Raw genomic sequence first — 20,760 nt, forward strand, 5'->3', positions numbered from 1 at the left:
TAATTTCAGTCAGACTTTTGAGAATTTAAGTCCGAATTCTGACGTAATTCTGTGTCAGAGTATACTGAGAAAAACGTCAGAATTCTGAGGCGTGAGACAATCCCGCCAAAATTTTTAGTCTCCATCAGCTCTAACCTTCTTTCATAATTTACAAGAACCCCAAATCCGCCATTTTATGTGATGGTAACGCTTATATGAACAGGTCATGCAACCAACATAGGCAGCCATTATTATCCTGTCAATGCTAATGCTCCTTTATTAAAAGTTTTCTATCAGTATTTATCGCAATCACACACTTTCATACTGTAATCGCATACTGTTTTTATTATGAATGGAAATGTTTGAGAAGTGAGCTCGAACTTGTGGTTTGAAAACCACAAAGCCGCCGCCTAGCGATGGATCTCTACAGTAGAAGTGACACTTTTTGAATGGAACTAATGATAATCCTAACTACAAATAGTCCAGCGGTATGAAATTAAACCGCTTCCATGTGAAGGACTTTCATGGACTCTGATATCATTGAACTGGTGTCGATTTGTCCATAGACACCCACTAAAAACGCCTTGTGAAGCAAGATGTCGGCATGTTCTGGAGAGGAGAGGAAGAAAAGACAACAACTCACACGGTTGGCGTGCTTGGCGCAGTCCCGAGCGGAGGAGTCATCGGGCCCGTCAGGCGCGTGGCCTTACCTTGACAGAGCAGCACGTATTCGGGAAGATTCCTCAAAGCCGTCTGCACCACGTCGAAGTCGCTGCTGCCCATGCAGTACATGAACGTGGGCAGGAAGTCGGTTGCCAGGCTGCAAGGCGGACATTTTTTGGACTTTAGCATTTCACTTTCTCTTGGTTTTTGATTGAATTTGAAATTACCGAGGATTATTCTGGATGCAGCGCAACGCCAGGCTAAACGCGATGTTCCGACACAACTCCTCTGAGGACGTCATGAGTCTCTGTAGGTCGTTCTGTGAAAAGCCAATGGGTTATATTTGGCCCGTCTGCTGGAAAATTCCGTCACTGAATAAATTAAATGTGCATCTTTATCAAACTTTACAAAATTAAGACAAATGGATCACTTTAACACATCTAGCAAAACGTTGTTTCGTAATACTGTATTCACTGCCTGGCAGTCAAGTGATTCTCGATTTGAATCTGAGCTCATGTCCTTTTGTGTGACATTTACACACATTTTTTTGAATACAGGACATTTAAAATACTTGCTAAGTGGTATAAGTAATTGATGAATAAATATATACCTTCTGAACGATAACATTCTTTTGTATTTAACCGCTCAAATTTAATGAAACTGAACAATTTAATCTAGTTTAATTTAGTTACATTAAAGTGTGATTTTTTTTTTGGGGGGGGGGGCAAAAACGACAATGTCTAGTGTTGGATAAATGTAAGAAAAAAAAAACATGGTCCGTGTTGTCTGGCAGTTTCTAGATTTTCTTTTTCTGGCTGAACATTTAATTTACTTGTTTTGTTTTCTTGTGCTGTTCACACCAAACTCATGAGGTTGAATATAACAATGAAATAGCGCAGTTTTTTAACATGACAATTTAAGAAGTCACTGTTGAGCCATACAAATACTTTTTCTAGGGACTGTGATAAGGAAAACAAAAAGACATTCAAATTTCAGCGAGAAATAATACCAAAGGATGACAATGTTGGATTCCTTTTCATTAGCCCTACAGGCAGACGTGATGTTAATTTATTAATTTTATCAGTTATATATATTTATTCACACTGTTTTCAGTACATTTAAATACAATTGTTCCATATTATTCTTTATTTGGTTCATATTTTTGGGGTGTCTGGGGTATAGTTATCGTGATGATGGCTTTTATCTTTTCACTTTTTATATGATTCATTTATAGTCAGCCTTTCCGGAAAGGATTACTCATTCAAACCAAAGTTCTCTATTACACATGTTAACTAATAGAAGCCAGGCAGGTATTGGCAGCCACAATTTAGGAGAATTTTCTATACATGTAGCTCTTTGAATCTAAAAGTGAATGCGCTACATATTTTAGGTGTAGCCATGACTTGGCAGGTGAAAACGTTCAAGCCGTCTGTGCTCGCCCTCTCTCTATTCTGGTCTATTTGCTTGGTGACTCACAATGAAGTATTGGATGATCTCCGGGCTCCTCCTTGACTTCTCATCCACCTCGGTCAACACTTCCAACACGTCTGAAGGGGAGGAAAAGAAAAAAAAAAGTGCTGAGTGAGTCACTGTCCTTCGGCATCATGCGGCACTCTCTCCGGCCAAAAGCTGCCGCGTCAGCCTCACCCTCCATGGCCTCGCCTCTCGAAATCTTGCGCAGATACGTCGTCATGTCGGCGCCGCTCAGCGGGACTGAGGCGGAGATGTTGACCAGAGGGAGGGAACCGGCCGCCATCTCATCTGGAGGAGATGAATAATGAAAACTGTTATCTGCAGGAGTCATTTTAAAACGTTTTTCAATGATGTGTCCCCAGTGATTTTTTTTTTTTTTTTTTAGCCAAGTACACCCTAGTGCAAAGCTTTTTTTTTTCTTTCTTTTAAAAAGCACTTAAAAATACTTGGTATCCCTGGACATGATTATTTTGTTCAAGCAATTCCAGAAGATAAATCACAAAACATCCGTTTTATTTTTGATTCATCTGCCAGAAAAGTGTAACAAATGATGTGCATGCATATAAAACTTAGCAAAATAGCAAAAATAAAGGCATACAACATTTAGCAAATGAGTAACTAGAACACAGTTTAGCAATAAGTTGCTTCGGGTTTGAATCAATTTGCTCTCAATTTGAAAAGAATAATGTAATGTTCCCGTTTTGGTATTGAAAGCATTACATTTGATTTTCTGGTACCGGCAGAAACTATGTTAGTCTCACCAAATGGATTACATTATTAATACTGGTGAAATCATTTTACCATCTCCGTCTTCCGCAGACACTTCTGTGGAGGAGCTTTTTACAGGAAGAGTAAGTCCGGCTAATAGAGACTTCAGCTGGACCAAATCTGGGTTTTCAGCACTCATGCTCCTGGAAAATTGCATAGCAGAAAAAAAAGGTCTGATGACAGGCAACACGCATACAGATGTGCTCAGATATCTGAATAACCAGGCAGAATTTGTAAAATGTTGACATTTTAAACTTACTGCAATATATCAGAGTGCTTCTGCAGGTAAGGAATGGCGGCTGCTGCATCATGGGTAATGTATTTTTGCGTGAACTGGAGAAACTTGTTGATGAAGACCAGTGGTGATCGACTCCTCTGAAAGTTCTAAAGGTCAGAAAAAAAAAAATGAACAGTTGAAGATCTTCCTAAAGCCAACGGCTTCCACTTAAGCGGTGTGTGGCCAACCTTAAGGACCTTCATGAAGGACAGGAGGCAGTCTTGCAGCGGCCTCTGGTGGTCAACTTGGAAAATGAGCGGCTGCAAGAGCTCCAGGATGGCCAGCACGTTGCTGAAGAACATCATATGGTTTTGTTGGCGGAACTCGCGAAAGTTGAGGTGGATGCGGCCGTGAAGGAGGCCTGCAATCATGGGCAGGTGCCTGAATGGCAAGAAAGAATTAGTCACAATAAACAGGTGAAGAAAGTCCGTGCGGATTTCTAACCTGAGCAAAAGGACAGGATGCGACACTGCCAGTTTCCTACACGCGAGATTGGCGTCGGAAATGCGTCCCTCGGCTGACTTGGATTCCGCTACATCGGCGAGCAACGTAACCAGACGGTGGACCAGCATGTCAAGCTGACAAAATGAGACATGTCATTATTTATTTCCTTATAATGTACAAATCACGAAAAAAAATTAACATGCTATATTATAGGCGTGTCTATCAATTATATAATTAACCTCCCTGCTTTAATTTTGGGTCAAATTAAATTTTTTTTGCCCTTTTTTCTGCCATGGAACAGAACAAACCACTCAGAGAATATTACTTTTATTGCACTGTCAATTTGAAATACAGCCTGTTTTGGAATAAAGGTATGGTAATAAAAACGTGTTTCTAATCCAATTCATTGATGAATCAACAATATTTATCACGTTCGTTGATTATTATACAACTCATTAGCCCTCCTGTGTCAATGTTGGCCCGATTTGGGCCATTGGTCTGGACACATTTAACAAAAAGCATGAACCCCCCCCCCCCCCCACTAAAAATGACTATTGATTGTTATAACATGTAGAGGTTCAAAACTGCACCACGTCTTCATTCCTAAATGCTTGTAAATGGAACTTATTTGATGGGAAAGTTTACATTAGAGACTAGTGTGACCATTGACACCAGGGGGTTAGTTGCAGCTCTCACTCATGTAAAATAATATCTTATTTATCACAGAGGTTCCGAAAATTACATTTTTTTTTACATTGACCTACCCCAACACGCACAATCTTATTAACCTCTCTCATGATGGCATAATAGAAATGCAAAGAAAGTCACTTTACCTTGCAGCTGCTGCCGTCTGCAGTGCCCCCGCTGCTGAGTGTGCCCTCGGGCAAGGCGACGTGCTGGATAACCTCAGGGAAGTGGAGGTAGATTTGCAGTAGCAAGTTCTGGCAACGCTTACTCATTGCACTGGGGAGGAGGGGACACACACACAATAACTGTTGTTACACACACACGTTAAATGGCCTCCATTATAATCCTTAAAAAACAGCTGGGTTGAACGTCGTTTTTTCTGTTCTAAACGTGACAATTTTCCCAGCTTCATTGATCATACAGAGCATTCATTTCGGTGCGTCCCTCGACAAGTGACGACAATTCTTAGGCATTAAGACAAGCTGAGCGCGTGAAAAGCAACAACGTTTGCCATGATGTCTGCTGTAGTTTCATGGAAATCCTCTTAAGGCTAGCCGCTCACAGGGCGAGAGCTCAAGTCCGCTAACGAGACAGTTTATTGCAGCCAGAGCGACCTTGAAGCGCTTGTTTGGTGCTGTGTAATTGGAATCAACAGCAGCTTATCTAATATAACATACACTCAACACAAGGCCGAGATGGTTTTGTGTGTGTGTTTATCCGGCTGTGTTTTCACCAGCGACATCTTAGCAGTACTTGAGAAAAATACTGTATATCGCCAGCTAATTTTATTTGACCTTGGCCAAAGTTTCCTCATTAAAGTGCTTTTAATAAGTGGAAGACGCGTTGGTGAAAAGCAGGGTTGGGCTCCACAAAGAGTTGCACCCTGATCTCTGACAGCGGCTCACAACACAGGCGAGTTTCGTGCTGGAGCCTTAATCCTCTCGGCTTCATTATAACGGCACTGAGCTTTTAAAGAGATCACGGTGCAGACGACTTCTGCCGGTTTTAATTTCACACCAATAGACCTAATTATCGGAATTTTTTTTCTTTTTTTTTTTTGGTCAGCGGCGTTGCGGTTTGACAGAGAGGCTGCAAAGTTCCTTGGAAATGGGAAAGAAACATACGACGAAATTTGGTCGAAGTTGATAAGTGGTAAGATAAAAATAATAACCGTAAAAAAAATTGCTCACTAGCTGGGCTAATTGGGGAGAACAACAACATCCCAAAAATTCAATAGCAGAGCCGTATTATTTGTTTCTAACAAAATTGGCTGCTGCTTTCAACCATTTGCTTACTTTATTGTGCATTTCGGGCAGCTAAAACAAATGCACAATCCTCTGCCATATCAAACCACCACTGAAAATAAAAGTTACATCTCAGAAACCTTCATCTGTTTCGATAGTTCTACAAAAAATATAAATGCATAATCACCATCAAAACCACCAAAAGAACATTTGCTCAATCATTATGAAGAGCAATCAATTTTATAACACTTTAGAGAGGTGAAACAATTAAATTGATAACTATTCATTTATGACATTAATGGATTGTTACTTTATAATATTCAATTGTTTGGATGACTTTTTAATTTGAATTGGTCAAAATAAAAGTTCTCCAAATTCTGTAGTTCTCTATGAGAGCAGATAGTCTTTATTATATCAAAATAGCACATTTGATTTTACTTTGGAAAACTATATTTTTGTATAATTTCTGACATATTACATTACATAAAGCAATAATTGATTGATAAGTCATTTTATTTATGTATTTTCTGCCAGTTTGACATAATGTCAGTTTGACATAATGACTTTGTTTTAACAATGAAAATGACAGTTTATGATACATTGAAGATATAAGAAAAACAACCATCAGTTGCAGCCCTAATTTGGATTGTTCAATAATTTACGAAAAAAAAAAGACTGACCAATCGTACAATATGTGAAAAAATGGAGAAAAATATTTCAAGAAAAATATTTTTCAAGACGTCAAATTTCTAGAATTTTTGTTTTAATAAAATATTATTCCAACTGTTTCAGTCCGTTGGTGGAACAGTGGTTAGCGTGTACGCCTCACAGTTTAGGGTTCAGATACACTTCGCTCTGGCCTAACTGTAAAGTTTGCATGTTTTCCCCAAGCCCACGTGGGTTCTCTCCGGGCATTACAGCTTCCTCCCACACTCCCCAAAAATATGCATGGCAGGTGTATTGGACATATGAAACTGTCCTTAGATGTGATTGGGTGCGTGAATGGTTTTTCGTCTTTGTGTGCCTTGCGATTGGGTGGCAACCATTCCAGGGTGTCCCCCGCCTACTGCTCGAAGTCAGCTGGGATAGGCACCAGCAAGCCTGCAACCCTTGTGAAGATAAGCGCCTAGATAATGGATGGATGGATGCTTAATTCCTTGAAATTGTGTTGGTTTTTTTTTGCCGAAAGCATCCATAATAGACAAAATAAAAAAGAACAAAATGCTGAAAGAAATGACCTTAGTCAAAATACTGTGATTTGAGATGCAGCATTTTTGCAATTCAGTTTTATATTCATGAATTTTTGATAGCCGCTTATCCTCACTGGGGTTGCAACATACAGTACATTATTGCTTTATTATTTACAAGATAATCTATTGGTCGCAACATAGATATTTGCTTTATTATTTACAAGACAATTCTATCTATTATCTCAAATGTTATATTGTTACACAGGGTGACAACGCCTTGAGGTGACACCAACCTGTCTTCCCACTTTTTGGTGCAGCTGATGAGGTACTCCGACAGCTTTTTGATGTTGTCCAGGTGGCCGTCGCAGTAGGAGTGGAGCAGCGGCAGCCGGGCCTGGATGAGCGAGCAGGACGCCTCCTCCTCAGCCCCGCTCCGCTCTGACTCTGCCAGAATCAGATCCACCAAGCTGATCAGCTCCTCGGAGCTGAGCCTCATCACGAACTTCTCTGTTTTCTTCTGTATAGACATAAGAGAAAGAAAATGTCAAAATATTGTTTTGAGGCGGCGGCAAGTGAGCTCTTCTGGTTTTGGAACCAACTTGAGGGATCTTCTGGTCGCGTCCTTGCCAGATGCGTGGGATATGGCTACACGCCCACAGGAAATCCAGAGCGGACGTCGGGTCCAATCTGAAAACCATTTGACAGCGTGTTCAACACATACTGAACATTCTGTTATGTTACTACAACTTGTACTGTACTTGTAGTCCTTTCGCTTGCTGAGCAGAGCGCTGATGCATTGCAGCAGTGTGGACCAGTTGGACTGATGAGTGAGAAGGGCCAAAAGGTAAGGCCTGTAAGCCGGGGTGCCTCGCGCCTGAGACACACAACAATGTAAGACGGAGGTAAACCGATGGGTTGGGATGTGATAAGAGAAAGGCTCTCACCTTGTTTAGGGCAAATAAGAGTTTCTGCTGAAGGTCAGGACTCACGGATGTGACCTCAGGGTCCAGATACTCCATCCAATCCACTAGCAGACCGGAGCTCAAGCCGGACTTTGTCACTTCCGAGCTGCTGGCAAAGGAAACGGATTTTTAAGCCACCACCACAATACCAAACTGAATTGTGGTGCTCACTTTGCGTTCCCATCCGGTTCTTTCTTCACACCCCGCTCGTCGCTTTCCTGCAATAGCAACGAAATAACCATGGCACCGGGGCCGGCCGTTCCGTTCTGGGTGCTGACGGTCATCAACAGGGAAAACAGCTCTTCCAAATATGGAGACTTGGCCTCTATCAGCCCTTGTAAAACTGAAAAAATGGCAAAGAGAACAAAAGGTTTAGATGGAGCACAAAATGTAAGAGGGTAAATCTTGTCAAGGCATAATTGCAACCTTTTTCGATGAGCTCTGCTTCTGCATTACATCGCTCTCCGGCCTTCAGCATCGCTATAATGGCTCTCAGTGGCACCTCGGTGTCGCTGCAATACGCCAGTGCCTCAGCCAGGTGGAGGAACCCTGAGCGTACTGAAATAGGGGACAAAGAAAAGAAATTTCCACTAAATTATTTTTCATTTTACTTTTATGAAAAAGTGTGGAACTGCCAATGAGGAGTAAAAATGGCTGATTGGCAAAATCGCTCAAACGTATTTGCAAGTATATTTTAAATTTTGTGATTAAAATGTCTAATTTAAACAAAAACTAATAAATATTGAATTTAGGCTACATGATAGAAATATGTTCAGAAGTTACATAAACTGTTCATTTGAAATGTTTGTGGTTTTAATACGTTTGTAATGCATAATTTCCATTCAGCATTTTTACTCATTGACTTGTACAAACAAACACGCCGTTTGGATAATCAAATTAATAATGAAACCATAAAAATAACAAATAAAATGTTACTTATTTTTCTACATAGTGCTATAATGTAGGCCAAATGCTAAGAAAATAGCATAATTTTTGTTTTGTTTTTTAATGGACTTGGGTTTGCAATAAAGATTAAGGAATACCTTTTGGCCTTATGGGAAAGATTATGTTTGTAGCATTTAAGCTATGTTTGAAATAAACTAGCAAATATGTTTAAATGTACTTGCCAACACATTTGAATGCCAGTCAAAAATGTCTACTCCACATTGTCAAATCTGTAATTGAGAGGTGCAGGGAGCTGGAACCCATTAAAGCTATTTTTTTTTTAATATCTCAAAAAATAATAATAATTCATGCAAAATATTCACAAAGTCAATAAAAGGAGACTCACCATCATTGTGCCGGTGCGTGTGAGAGTTTTGTCCAATAAAAGACTTCAGCAAAGTTTTGAGCGGGCCCGCCTCCACAGAAGGATTGTCAAGCCAGATAAGCATCTCAACGTTGACTTTGAGAAATAAAGAAGAGAAGGAAACGTCCTGCGGCACTAGGCGCTGAGGACAGAGTAGACTGTCAACACAATGAGATAGAATTCACAAAAATGTTGTTTGACATGCAAACAGTACCTGGTAGAGATGGAGCTGACGCATGAGTGGACAGGCAAGAGCGTGATTGCGGTGCATGGAGAGGACGACAGGCCCGCCGTGAGTGGAGGTGAGCAGGGCGGCCATGCCCTGAAGAAGACGCAAAGCCAGGCCAGCCTGGTGAACCTGACCCTGCTTGGCACGCATCAGCTCTTTGGCCAGGGCCTGCTGCAAGGCCAGAGAGAGCTGGCTGGAGGGCGGACCTGGCCAGCACGACTCGGCCTTCAATGGGAATATCTGAGGAAGAATAAGTCAGTTGAGGTGGGTGCATGTCAAGCCATAGAACATATGAGATATGAGCTGAAAGCAGGTATATGGGCCTAACCACTCATGGCGTGTGAGCTCATTTTATGAAGGTCACAGTACCGGTCAAAAGGTCTGGATACACCTTCGCTAATTGACTTTTTTTGCTCATTATTCAAAAAATTGGTGTTTTCTCAGTCAGTTTCGTAAAGTGGATGATTCTTAATGATGTGAATGATGACTTTCTGTTCACAGTTGTGCTTTTTCAATATTTTAGATTCTTGAAAGAAGGCAACTTGTGGCCAGCTAACAGCTTTGCAAATTTTGGTAATTTCTCACTCAGCTTTATGGTGTGAATGATGCTTGATGAACTGGGATGAGTTTCTGCTCATAGCTGTGAATTTTAAAGAGTTAATAGTTTGAATCTCCTGGCCTCTTTATATGTTTGGGATCATTTGAAGACATTTGCAGAATGTTTATTTGTGCTGTATATGTTCACATAAAATTATTTCTAGTATTTCTGTATGTGTGGAAATTGATGCAAGTTAATGATGCGGATAAAGGATAACTAATAAAAATGGAAACTTTTTTTTTTTTGGTTAGTAGCGATATTGTACGCTACTACAGAAGTAAGCACACAATTATTTATGTATTACTCACAATCTAAAAGTAACAATTATGATGTTAACACCGCCATGGCTCTACTGATCTACTCTCGATATCATAACAAGAAGGCAAGCTTTTCGTACCCGCAGCATCAAGCCTGGCAAGTCATCATCAGGTCCAACTGTCGGAAGCTGCGTGGCCGCTCTCATCTTAACAGAGCCGTGGGGGGTTTCCACCGTCACCTTAGCTTTGCTTGTTTCGCCAGCATCTGTGGGAAGGAATATAGGTGATTTATATTAAAATCATATAGTATGAGTTGAAATTGTCCTCAGAGACTGGATGAAGGTAGTGACCTTTTTGAGGTGGAAGAAATGAAATGAGCAGTCTATGGAAAGCATGCCCCCCGGTGGCACCTCGCTCATGCTGCACCTCCACCAAGTGGGCCATGTAGTCTGTCGCAGAGAAAATATCCAAACAGAAGTACTCAGACAAGGAAAACATCAAATAGGAGAAATACTTGAAGCACAATCCTACCTTTGTCCATAATGTTCTGCTCCAGTGCCCGTGGCTCGACAGTGACAGCCTGGTCCAAATATTGCAGCAGTTTACTCATGCTCGACACGGGAATTCCAAACGACTGCACGAACAGCAACAACTGCTCAGGCTCCAGGTCTTGCAAAGCTGAGAGTATATGGGGACATCATGTATGTTTACAAAAACAAAAACACACTGACAATAGGCGATCCACATTTTTGGTCAAAGCATTACCTGCGTCCACCAATCGAGGTACCTCGGATCGAATCATTCTCAGTTTCAACCAATCGGGCAGCAGCAGGGCCTCCTCTGATGTGTCCACCAAGAAGGCTGTTGGCAAAGGTTTCTTGTCGGGGAACCAAATATCCAAAAGGCAGTAGAAGTCACTCTCTCCTGCAGCAATGAAAAAGAAAAGCGGAAATTATTCAAGAAAGCTGTACAAAAAAATCGTTTCATTCTTAAACTACCTTTAGGCGGGCCAAGTGTAAGAAGAATGACCATGGCGTGGACAACAAGGATGTGCATGGTGGCAGTCTCTCCTGTAGTCCAGCGCAAAAACACCTGATCTTGAGACTCCGACTAAAATAAATAAATAAACAAATAAATAAATCTTCATGGGTTTAGGTTTGGTGGGGGGGCTCATACCCAGCTGTAGAGATCCTCGCCATCCTTGGTCTTCCGCATCCTCCTGATGTAGGTGGAGAAGATGGAGAGGAAAGCGCTAAGAACAGCCTCGGACTCAGGTCTGCAGGAGTGCTTGGAGAAGAGGTTGTTCATGATGGTGGAGCGCTCCACTATCAGCCGGGCCACATCCTGCAAGACAATGGGACCTTTGCGTGAACATACAGGATGTGGGCAAGGCCAAGACATGTATGAGTACAAAATAATTAATTTCAAAGGAGCAGCTCATTGACTCAACTCTGCTAAAAGCCAATCTTATTATGGTCTGTTTGGACGTCCTCTTAAACAGAGTTATAAAGTTGTAAAACACTTCATAATTTTTGCCATGCAAAATGCTCAATTTGCACACAATTTTTTTTTTCCATATTGCAGGCGTTCCCAATTTTACATGATGCGAGCTTCACATGAACGCCCCGTGACAAATGATGTGAGCTTCACATTAACATCCCATGACAAACTGCCAGAACGTTCCCCCGCTGACTGACTTCACTTCTGCTGTTTCCAGCTGTGTTGAGATGTACCAGTTAAAAAAAAAGACATGTAGCGTATATTTTTCCTTTTGGCACGATTTCTTATGCACAACAGCCTTTAAAAAAAACCCAATAGTTAAAAAAAAAAAAAAAAAATCTTAAAATCGCAGTCTTCTCCCCCCCTGATTCCAATCAGCTCAAATTGAGATGATCGGGTCCAATTTCTGATTAGGTGATTAGGACATCCTTATTTCAACCTTGACTTTTTAAAACCAAGGTAAACTGCACACGCCTAGTCCCAATACATTTTTTGTGCGAATTGTGTATATCATGTTGTAATCTGAATGTTTACCAAAGCCAGGTCATTGTGAGAAGCCTGCTCCTCCACTGGCGCATACTGCGACAGGTAGATGAGATAGGCGCTGATGGTTTGAGGATCAGTTTCCATGTGAATTGCCTTGGATGGAGATACCACATGACAAAGGCCTTAAAATGCAAACTTTCTACTGTTTCCACGTTTCCATGCTCTTAATGCAAACCTGCTGAAGAGCGGTGGACGTCATGCCTCGCACACTGTCAAACATGGGGAGCTTGGGGAGGTCCTGCAGTAGCCACTGGTACCCCGGGAGGAGCTCTGCATCGGCCGAGTCCTCCTCCATGGGCTGGTCCCGTTCCTCTCCATCTTTCAGGCCTCCTTCAGTTAGCACTAGCGACAAGCCCTGCAAAACAGTGCATCGTGAACAATGGATTTGGGTTTTCAGCGGAATAGGTCTAGGCACTTTAAGATACCAGAAATACCTTCATTGCCAGGACTCTCGAAGCCACCTGAGAGGAACTGAGACGACGCAGGAAGTAATCTAGAACTTCGCACGTTGTTTGCTCGTCGGCTTTGGGACCCAGCAAAAGATCCTGAAGCCGTCCGAGGAGCTGCCTTTGCTTTTGCTGCCTCTGTTGTGAAAAAAATAACAATTTTTGAGTGAAAAGAATACAAAAATAATTAATTAAAAAGCATCACAAAAGTACTTGTCTTCTCTTGGCTTTCTGCTCCTTGCTTCCTCCCTCGTCTTCGTCGTCCAAATGCAGGTTGTCGTCCGCAGCGTCATGCAGCAGGAATTCACACAGGCACTGTACGGGAAGAACATCTAAGGACCCCTCGCTGGACTGGACCAGATCGGCCAACCACGGCATGGACTGGGAGGAAGCCTATACAAAAAAAAAAGTCATATTAAAGTGACTTAAAACTCCTTTCAATACTTTTTTTAGATGTAATATTTATTTTACTACCTACCTGTCTCTGTATGATGTTGAGCAAGAAGTCCGGATTGCGGCTACGGCATAGTAGATGGCCAAGGCGTAGGGACTGGTTGAGGGTCTTCACTTGTTCCTGGACCTGAGGTGGCGGTCGACGAGGTGGACCCCTGAGTACAAACAAAACAACACCCTGAACTTACGACTAACTCCTAAATCGGTTGGCTTTATGATCTTACTGTGGGTCCAGACTGGTGAGCTGGGAGAGCAGCAGGCTGTTGTTCTCTGTGATGGTCTGCTTTGTGGACGCGGCGGCCAAGTGGCTCTCAAAGGCCAGGATCTCTTGCTTCTCCCGCTGCGAGATCTGTAGCTCACGACCGATCATCTCTGTTTTTGTGTCGTCGTCCGCCACGGTGCAAGGCGGGTACGTGTAGTTGCTGCGGAGGTGTGAAGGGTTGTAGCGCAGAGTTTTAAAGGAGAAGTCAACGCCAACATTTTGCTTCCAATACTTTCTATGCAAACTGACTATAATGGATATTCTGATTAATGTTGTGTTTGTGGAATATGAATTAGGCAGCAAATTACATTCGTTTTTAATGATGTGAGGGAGCGGACATTTTGCCACTTACTATTGACTGACAGTGATAAAAGAGTAGCTCAGGACTAGGATAACAACCAATCACGGATCACCTGTTTTCTGAATTTGGTTACGAGACAATGACAAGCTGAGTTGTTATCTGAGCTCTCAGCAACTTTTGTTTCGACATCAATTGGCAAAATGGTCACCGCATCGGATAAAAATGCATGGAACTTGCTACTTAATTGATATTCCCTAAATGCAATACTAATCAGAATACCATTTTTAGACTAGCGAAGGTACAGTTAACATACTGATGTAAAGAAAATTTGGCGGTTTACTTTCCCTTAAAATTTGGATTATAGATATTAGAAGGGGGAGCCTACTTGGTCATAACCATCTCCATGAGCATTTTCAGGGTGGGGTAACCATCCCAGGCAGTCAAGCCTGCAGAGGAAAACAATATATGTGAAGATATCAAACAAGTTCGAGACATGAATGAATGAGTTAGTTCTGTCGATGCTTTATCCTCCCGAAAGCCAGTCCATTCATGTGTCCACTGTTGTGCCCATTTTGTCTCAGCAAGACAGCAAACGTGAATGATGTAGGGTAGTTTGGATGCCACAAACAATTTAGATTTATACTAAAAATGACCACTACAGTGGACACACATGAATTGGCTGGATCTTAGGAGGCTATAGTAAAATGAATTAAATTACCTAGGTAAATTATAACACATTTCTGGAAGTGTAAAGGCCAGGTGTAGCAGTAATTTTGCCAATACAGAATGATGATTATTTGGAATGAATCAATGAATGAATATATACATTCAGGCACAATACCTATTTTCTGTGGATTGAAGGCAGCTACCACCAGGAGGAGAAGCCATGCTTTCCAGTAAAGCGTGGATATTGCCAAATTTGGTGGCTGGTACCTTCAAACATTCAAGGTCATTTGTTATTCTTTACTCCAAACACTGGCAAGTGCTTTAAAAGACAAGCTGGATACCCTGCAGGCAGCTGTATGTTTTCTGGGTGGTGGTATGTGCACAGATTGAGCACGGCGTCAATGAGCTGGATCCGCTCCACAACCAAAACCTCCAGATCTGCATGAAAAGAAGAGGAAAAAGCTCATGATGTCTGGCTACCAGATTACGCTGATATTTTAGCTTTAAAATAGCTTTAGGTAAAAATGTTAGCTTCTGAAATAAAAGTGTAGTGAATGAAATGCTGCATCCACAAGTGAAAGTGCTTTATCTTTACAAGCACTATTTTTTTTTCCTCCATAGTCTGAGCTTTGCTATCACAAATGGGCTCACATTAGTTCAGTCTTCATGTCATCCCTAGTTGTCATGGTAACAAAAGCCACACACCATTGGCCCAGGAGTATAATGGGCTGAGATATACAGTCACTTACATGGGAAATACTCTAAGAACCTTTAAAATCGTGGGTAAATGTTATAATTATTTTTTTAATGAAAGAGTTGCATGGTAATTGCTCACCGTCAGACTGAACGCCAGCTGCTCTCTTGACCAGGTGATCGGCGAGCTCCATGGCGTCTGCCGGGCCAAGCGGGAGATCACGAGATAGCCCAATCACAAGGATGCGCATCAGCGTGTCCTCCAGTAGGGGCACCTCAGAGCAGAGGCGCAGGAAAAAGCTGAGGAGCAGGCAAGACAATTCATTCTTAAGCAATTCGATCAACAGATGAACATTTGCGACTCACTTCCTGTCACTCTCTGGTGGCCAGTTGTCCCACTTGTAGTAGGTCTCGGGTTGCTCCGTGAAAAGCACTTTGTGAAGGCTGTGGATTGAAGTTATATAAACGATATGACCCTCTGTTTTTTTTTACAAATAAAAAGCATGCTGTGAGACATCAAGCCGCACCAGTGAACATAGTCTTTGGCCCCCACTTTGCTGATGGTGGGAACCACCGTGTGAAGCCACCACACAGCGTCCCTCTGGATCGAGGCGATCTGATTCTGGAAGGACCTTAGCACCTCAAGGTCTGAAGCAAAACATATCATTGGTTAGCAAAAAGCCTAAGCTAAGTTTAATACTGCTAAAAAAATGACCTAGTTTAAAAGTGTGTTAAATAACTCAAAGAATATTGATAAACATACAGTAAATTTAATATATATTGTTTTACTTTTACTTTACACTGAGGACATGTAGTATTCATGTATTTGTTTGTATTGTTTGGTCACACAGTTTATTGCAAATGACTCACTCTTCTTCTCTCCTTTGTCCCATGCAATGCCGGCTTCTTTGACTTGAGCTGTGATGCCCAACATCATGGAGACGGTCAGCAAATCAGTCACCTGGATGACGAAGCGCTCCTACAGGTAGAAATAGAACAAAATCAAACCCGAGCTTGGCGGGAAGCAGGATAAGAGCCGTACTTTGAACTCCATATCTACGTAGGTGGCTTCTTTCCGTTCTTGCATCAGTCCGAAGCAGAAAGACTGGAAGTTGATTTCATGTTTAGTCTGCTTGATGATTTCTCTCAGCAAGGCTCGTGAGGCGCGAAGGTAGTCATCTTTGTTGGTGAGCAGGTCCTGAAAGACCATCGCCAAGAACTACAAACAAAATGAAGTTCATGTCGAGTCTCTTTCCAACATGTTACTGAAGGGAATGTTCATTTTTCAGTCACCTTTGGCGCTTGCTCTGGGCTGTGTTGCAGTAAGGTATGAAGAACCTGCATATTGTTTGGGTTCCTGGCATTAGAGAGTTCGTTGAAAATGACCAGTTTGACCATCGTGGCCAGGTTGTCTCTGTGCGCATTTAGTAGCTCCCTGAAAAAGCAACAATCAGCAGAAAGTCATTTTCAAGGTACTGAGATCCAGACCCAAATTAAATGAATCACACCAAAGGCAGTGGTAGTCTGACATAAGTTGAATTGATTCTGTGACCTCGCTCGCAAATTTATTTAGTTACTTGCTTAACTAGGCAGGGCATTGGGGCACTAGTGTGCTGGCTTACCGTGGTTTTCAAAAGTGAAGGTCTCAGTACTTTTTTTTTTTTTTTTTTGAGGGAACGCTAAACAGAGGCACTTGCAAAATTGAGTCAACAAGATGCCTCTTTAAGGATACACACCAGTAAACAGCAACTTAACACTGTACATATTTCTTAATGTAACCAATACTGTATTCAGTGTTTTGATCCATGGAAAAAGATTCTGTTTTAATTAATTATATTATTTCAATTAATCTATCATTTTGTTTCCCTTTGTAGGTTGGACTAAAATAGGGCACATTATGATTGGTTGCTTGCAGAGTTGCGTAAACAAGCTGTCTCTTTGAAGATAGACACCAACTTACTATAATGAATTTCCAAATATACGAAATATTCAATATTTTGTTCAATTGAAACAAATGCTATTTTTATACATACAATATTCACATTCACATACAATATTCAAAAATTGACAATTTTGCTGATTTACATACCATCTGAAACTAATATCAACGTGCTCATCATGCCCATTTGAAATGATTTGAAGTGTCATTAATACATTCCAGTTTCCCTCCAAAAACAACACATTTACTAAATAAAAATAGAACTATATTGCATATCGCCACACAATGCAGAAAAAAGGAAAACTTGAACACAGTTTGGTCTCACTGAATTCATGTTACTGTAGCACAGTCAGAAAACTTTTGAAACTGTGGGTGCACAGACCTGACACAGAGCATATAGTGGTTGAGAAGCACTTTGGGCTTGAGGCGGATTTTGATCAGGTTGGAGATGACTTCCATGTCTTCGGCTCCATGCGTGTTGCAATTCATACACAACGACATGAGGAGGTCCTGCGCCGGCCGAGTCAACTGTACCAGTGCACAATTGAACATACGTAGAAAAAAAACATGCAACGACTTGTTAAGAGGCTACAATAAATATTTTAAAATATCCAGCCCTACCTTTGGATTCTGAAGCCACATTTCAAGCCTTTGCACAGCCATGAGTCGAGCCTCTTTATACCCACAGGTGGCAGTCAGTAGGCGCAGAAGATTGCGTGACACATTGTCCATGGGCTGCCGGCGGTTAAGCTGATCACGCAGGACGTCCAGTACGTAGTCCTCAACGCTCTCTGCAAGTTCCTCATACCTGCCATGAGCCACAATTAGAGCCTTGAAAACCCCTTGAAATAAACTCAGGTCAAAATTTAGAATGAATGTCTTTTACGACCTGGGCATAACCTGCCCTTCATCTTCCGGACTGAGTTTTTCCTCCGCTATCAGCAGTTCCGCCCGGCTGTCATCCTCATCGGGAGTTGACGGATGAGGGCTGTTACCTAAAATAAAACAGGTGCTTAGCCTTTTTTTTTCCGGCATGAAAAACTAAAAGTAAGAGTGTTTGCGCAATACCAGCACTGAGGTCTCCGGCGGCTCGGCTCGTGTCGGCCTGCAACATCATACTTTTGGGGGGCATTTTGGTGTTGAAAGCTGTTTGAATGTTGTCCACGAAGTTCTTGCAGTGAGAGCTATCCACCCAGATCCTCTCCCCTAGTGAGTCTTCGATGTACACCTGAAAGTGACATTTCACACTGTACAATCGTCTAATTTTTTTTGTATTCAATTGAATCTTAGGGTTGACCTGTACATTTGGCTGAAACAAAAGTTGAGAACAAGTGGTCTAATGCATGTGTTTTTCATTCTCACTTTGACAAAAATCTCTGGCCAGTTTTCATCCTCTTCGTAGGCGGCCATCAGCAGATTGCAGGCCAAAACAGACACCAGGGAGTTTCCCTTTGCTTTAAAATTAATTGAAGCATCTCGACGCAGGAGGCTACCTAAGGCCTAAAGGTAAATATGTACCTAAGGTTAGTAAATATTAGGCGATTAAGCATCAACATTTAAATGATATTGTCTTCATGAAGAAATAAAAGCAGATACCTCAATGATTCCTTCAGTAGCAAACACGTTGGGTTTGATCTTGGCCAAGAACATGAGACTGAGGTACAGCGTGATGTCTGGTTTGGCGCGATTCATCTTGAGCTGCTTCACAGCGCCACACAACAGCCCCTCGATGCGCTCGTCATTGCCCTCTGATTCAGCCGCCTCAATTTCATCCAGCAGCAGTGCTGGTGACACTGTCACACAAACAAAGCCAAGAGATTCAGAATTTTTCTGTGCTCAGAGTCCAGTCTTAGATAGATAGATTTAACGCAATATGCAACTATAACATACCTTCTATCGGAATAACTGATGGTTCCTTGATGGAAGGTGATATCGCTCTCTTGTCCGCAGCTGCGACATCAGCAAGGCGTCCCAGGGCACTGATTGGTGGCGTGGTGGAAAGCTTGGGCCGCTTGGCAAGGCTGGACAGACCAGATGAAGAGGGGAGGGCGGAGGAGGTTTCTCTCTTGCGGTCTGCAGGTAAAACAGCAGCAGCTGGCTTCAAGAGGACAGCGGGGGCTTTGGACTCGCCACCCTGGTTCTTTGAGCCCAGAGCGATGAAGTCTCCAGGCGGGGGGTGCCCTGGGACGCGAAAAACATTTTACAGAGAATCATGTTGACGTAAAATGAAGAAGAACATATTTCCCTATTTTGTGAAAAGAAAAACTAATTGATTTCAATACTTTTTGAGGGAAGCTGAATGTCCATTATCCCAACGCTATAAGCAAATGGAAGTCTCATCTATGCTAAGTCATTTGATTAACTTACCGGATGTTTTAGCAGCACTGGGGCGCCGCAAATTCGTTGGCTTTGGACGACTCATCTCTGTCTCAAATATTCACAGCAGGTGATTTACACTTCACGTCATATGTCAGGATGATCTGCGGAAGAAAAAAAAATATTTACACCGTGTTGCCTCTACTAATTGGACCAGACTTTAGGAACACGAGCAGTAATGCACAATCCCAATTCACTGGTTACATTTGCGCTAAAGCACGGCTAACAAAAACAAACACTGCTAACTCACAGCTTCGAAGGAGACAAGTGCCAAGCGAGTAAACCGAATGGTCCCAATTGTGAAAATGGAACCCAAAACGATTTCAAAATATTATAATAAGTGGCGTTAGTGCCTCATTGTGTTTTTTAGCTGTCGCGAATGACAAGAAAATGCTACTGGTGGGAAAGCTCATTTGACAGTGGCGTCTTACTCGCTAAACCCAACATGTACGGTAAATAGCATGACGGTAGTATGTTGCCATCTAGCGGTTTAGTAGTGTTAACTCAGCAATTCAACATATCAAACTGGATTTGGAAGTGCAGTACAGTACAGTACAGTACAATACTGTACTGCAATGTATGTTGACATATTTTTTTACGTTCTGAAAATAAAGTTTTTTGCCCCCATTTGCTCTTAAAATGTGTCAGTATACTGTAAAAAGGTTGTCAGTGTACAGTAGAATAACATAAAATGTTTACTTAATCAAACATATTATGGATAGCAATGTATGATAATTTTACATTTGTCTTTTGATAGAGCTGAAAAGTATCGTAGTATTGGTTTTAAATTCCATTGGTATAGATTAAAATTACTGAATGTCACTCATTTAGGTAGTCATTAGATTTTATCCAACAAACTATTCAATATTCCTGTTCAAACCAGGAACAAACTTAAAAATATTCTGTATTATTTGTACACAGTTTAAGAAGAAAACACAGTAATTCACCACCATGAACAATGGTTTGTGTTAAAATACAGTAGAATACTGTCATTTGTTTTTTTTTCTGATTTAAATTAATTTACGACTAATTTAAGTCAGAAATGTTGTTGAGTAAAATCTGTCAGTAAACATCTCTCACTTAAGTAGTCAGTAAATATAATACAATAAATTATTTGAGTAACTTAATATTCTTTATCAAAACAAGGAACAAACATAACAACATTATGCAGTAGTAGTAGGAGGAGGAGGAGGAGGAGGAGGAGTAAACAATTTAAAATAAGAAGACATTGATATTGCACCACGATCAATGTTTTGGATTTTTTTTCAGAATGGAATGCTGTCATTTTTCTATTAGAATAACTAGGAGTTTAATTTTTTATCACTATTTTAGGTCAGAAAGTGCATTCTATGATCGCGAACATGCAATCAACAACGTAAATATTCCGCTAGTATTAGAATGACTACAGTTCTGCCAATCAAACACTAGATAGCAGCAGTTACCACGTTACTTGAATGGAAGTGCCATATGGTCACTAATGTCTGAGGTTACTTGAAAA

General features: G+C 41.4%; 1 protein-coding gene across 2 annotated transcripts; it reads right to left on the reverse strand.

The window, feature by feature from the left end:
- Positions 1-238: 238 nt before the first annotated feature.
- On the reverse strand, positions 239-19,662 carry ints1 (integrator complex subunit 1). 2 transcript variants are annotated; one of them, XM_088437390.1, is made up of 48 exons: positions 19,513-19,662; positions 19,254-19,366; positions 18,777-19,067; positions 18,483-18,679; positions 18,249-18,386; positions 17,955-18,114; positions 17,776-17,881; positions 17,508-17,694; positions 17,269-17,414; positions 16,241-16,382; positions 15,990-16,166; positions 15,818-15,926; positions 15,475-15,595; positions 15,314-15,391; positions 15,090-15,247; positions 14,596-14,692; positions 14,430-14,521; positions 13,974-14,034; positions 13,250-13,447; positions 13,051-13,180; positions 12,786-12,965; positions 12,561-12,710; positions 12,302-12,481; positions 12,115-12,219; positions 11,257-11,424; positions 11,079-11,190; positions 10,846-11,004; positions 10,612-10,758; positions 10,431-10,529; positions 10,221-10,345; positions 9,211-9,465; positions 8,979-9,138; positions 8,114-8,245; positions 7,859-8,030; positions 7,670-7,793; positions 7,484-7,599; positions 7,325-7,412; positions 7,019-7,242; positions 4,438-4,567; positions 3,605-3,738; positions 3,349-3,541; positions 3,143-3,267; positions 2,917-3,026; positions 2,290-2,403; positions 2,119-2,189; positions 870-961; positions 690-799; positions 239-588 (listed from the first exon to the last, which is right to left on the reverse strand). In XM_088437390.1, the coding sequence occupies exons 2-48, from the start codon at positions 19,306-19,308 to the stop codon at positions 476-478; spliced, it is 6,531 nt and encodes a 2,176-aa protein (XP_088293516.1). In that variant the 5' UTR covers positions 19,309-19,366; positions 19,513-19,662; the 3' UTR covers positions 239-475. The 2 variants fall into 2 exon arrangements, with proteins under 2 accessions (XP_088293516.1, XP_088293515.1); XM_088437389.1 differs by having other exon boundaries at positions 7,670-7,796.
- Positions 19,663-20,760: the final 1,098 nt, after the last annotated feature.

The sequence above is a fragment of the Hippichthys cyanospilos genome, chromosome 16 (assembly GCF_059441005.1).
Source record: "Hippichthys cyanospilos isolate Australia breed blue-spotted pipefish chromosome 16, RoL_Hcya_1.0, whole genome shotgun sequence".
NCBI classification, from domain to species: domain Eukaryota; kingdom Metazoa; phylum Chordata; class Actinopteri; order Syngnathiformes; family Syngnathidae; genus Hippichthys; species Hippichthys cyanospilos.

Coding starts and splice junctions, on each gene's coding strand:
- ints1 (XM_088437389.1), bottom strand. CDS start 19,308: ATGAGTCGTCCAAAGCCAACGAATTTGCGGCGCCCCAGTGCTGCTAAA. Junction 12,482..12,560: donor CGAGAGTCCTGGCAATGAAG/GTATTTCTGGTA, acceptor ACTGTTTTGCAG/GGCTTGTCGCTAGTGCTAAC. Junction 4,568..7,018: donor ACCAAAAAGTGGGAAGACAG/GTTGGTGTCACC, acceptor CCTCCTCCCCAG/TGCAATGAGTAAGCGTTGCC.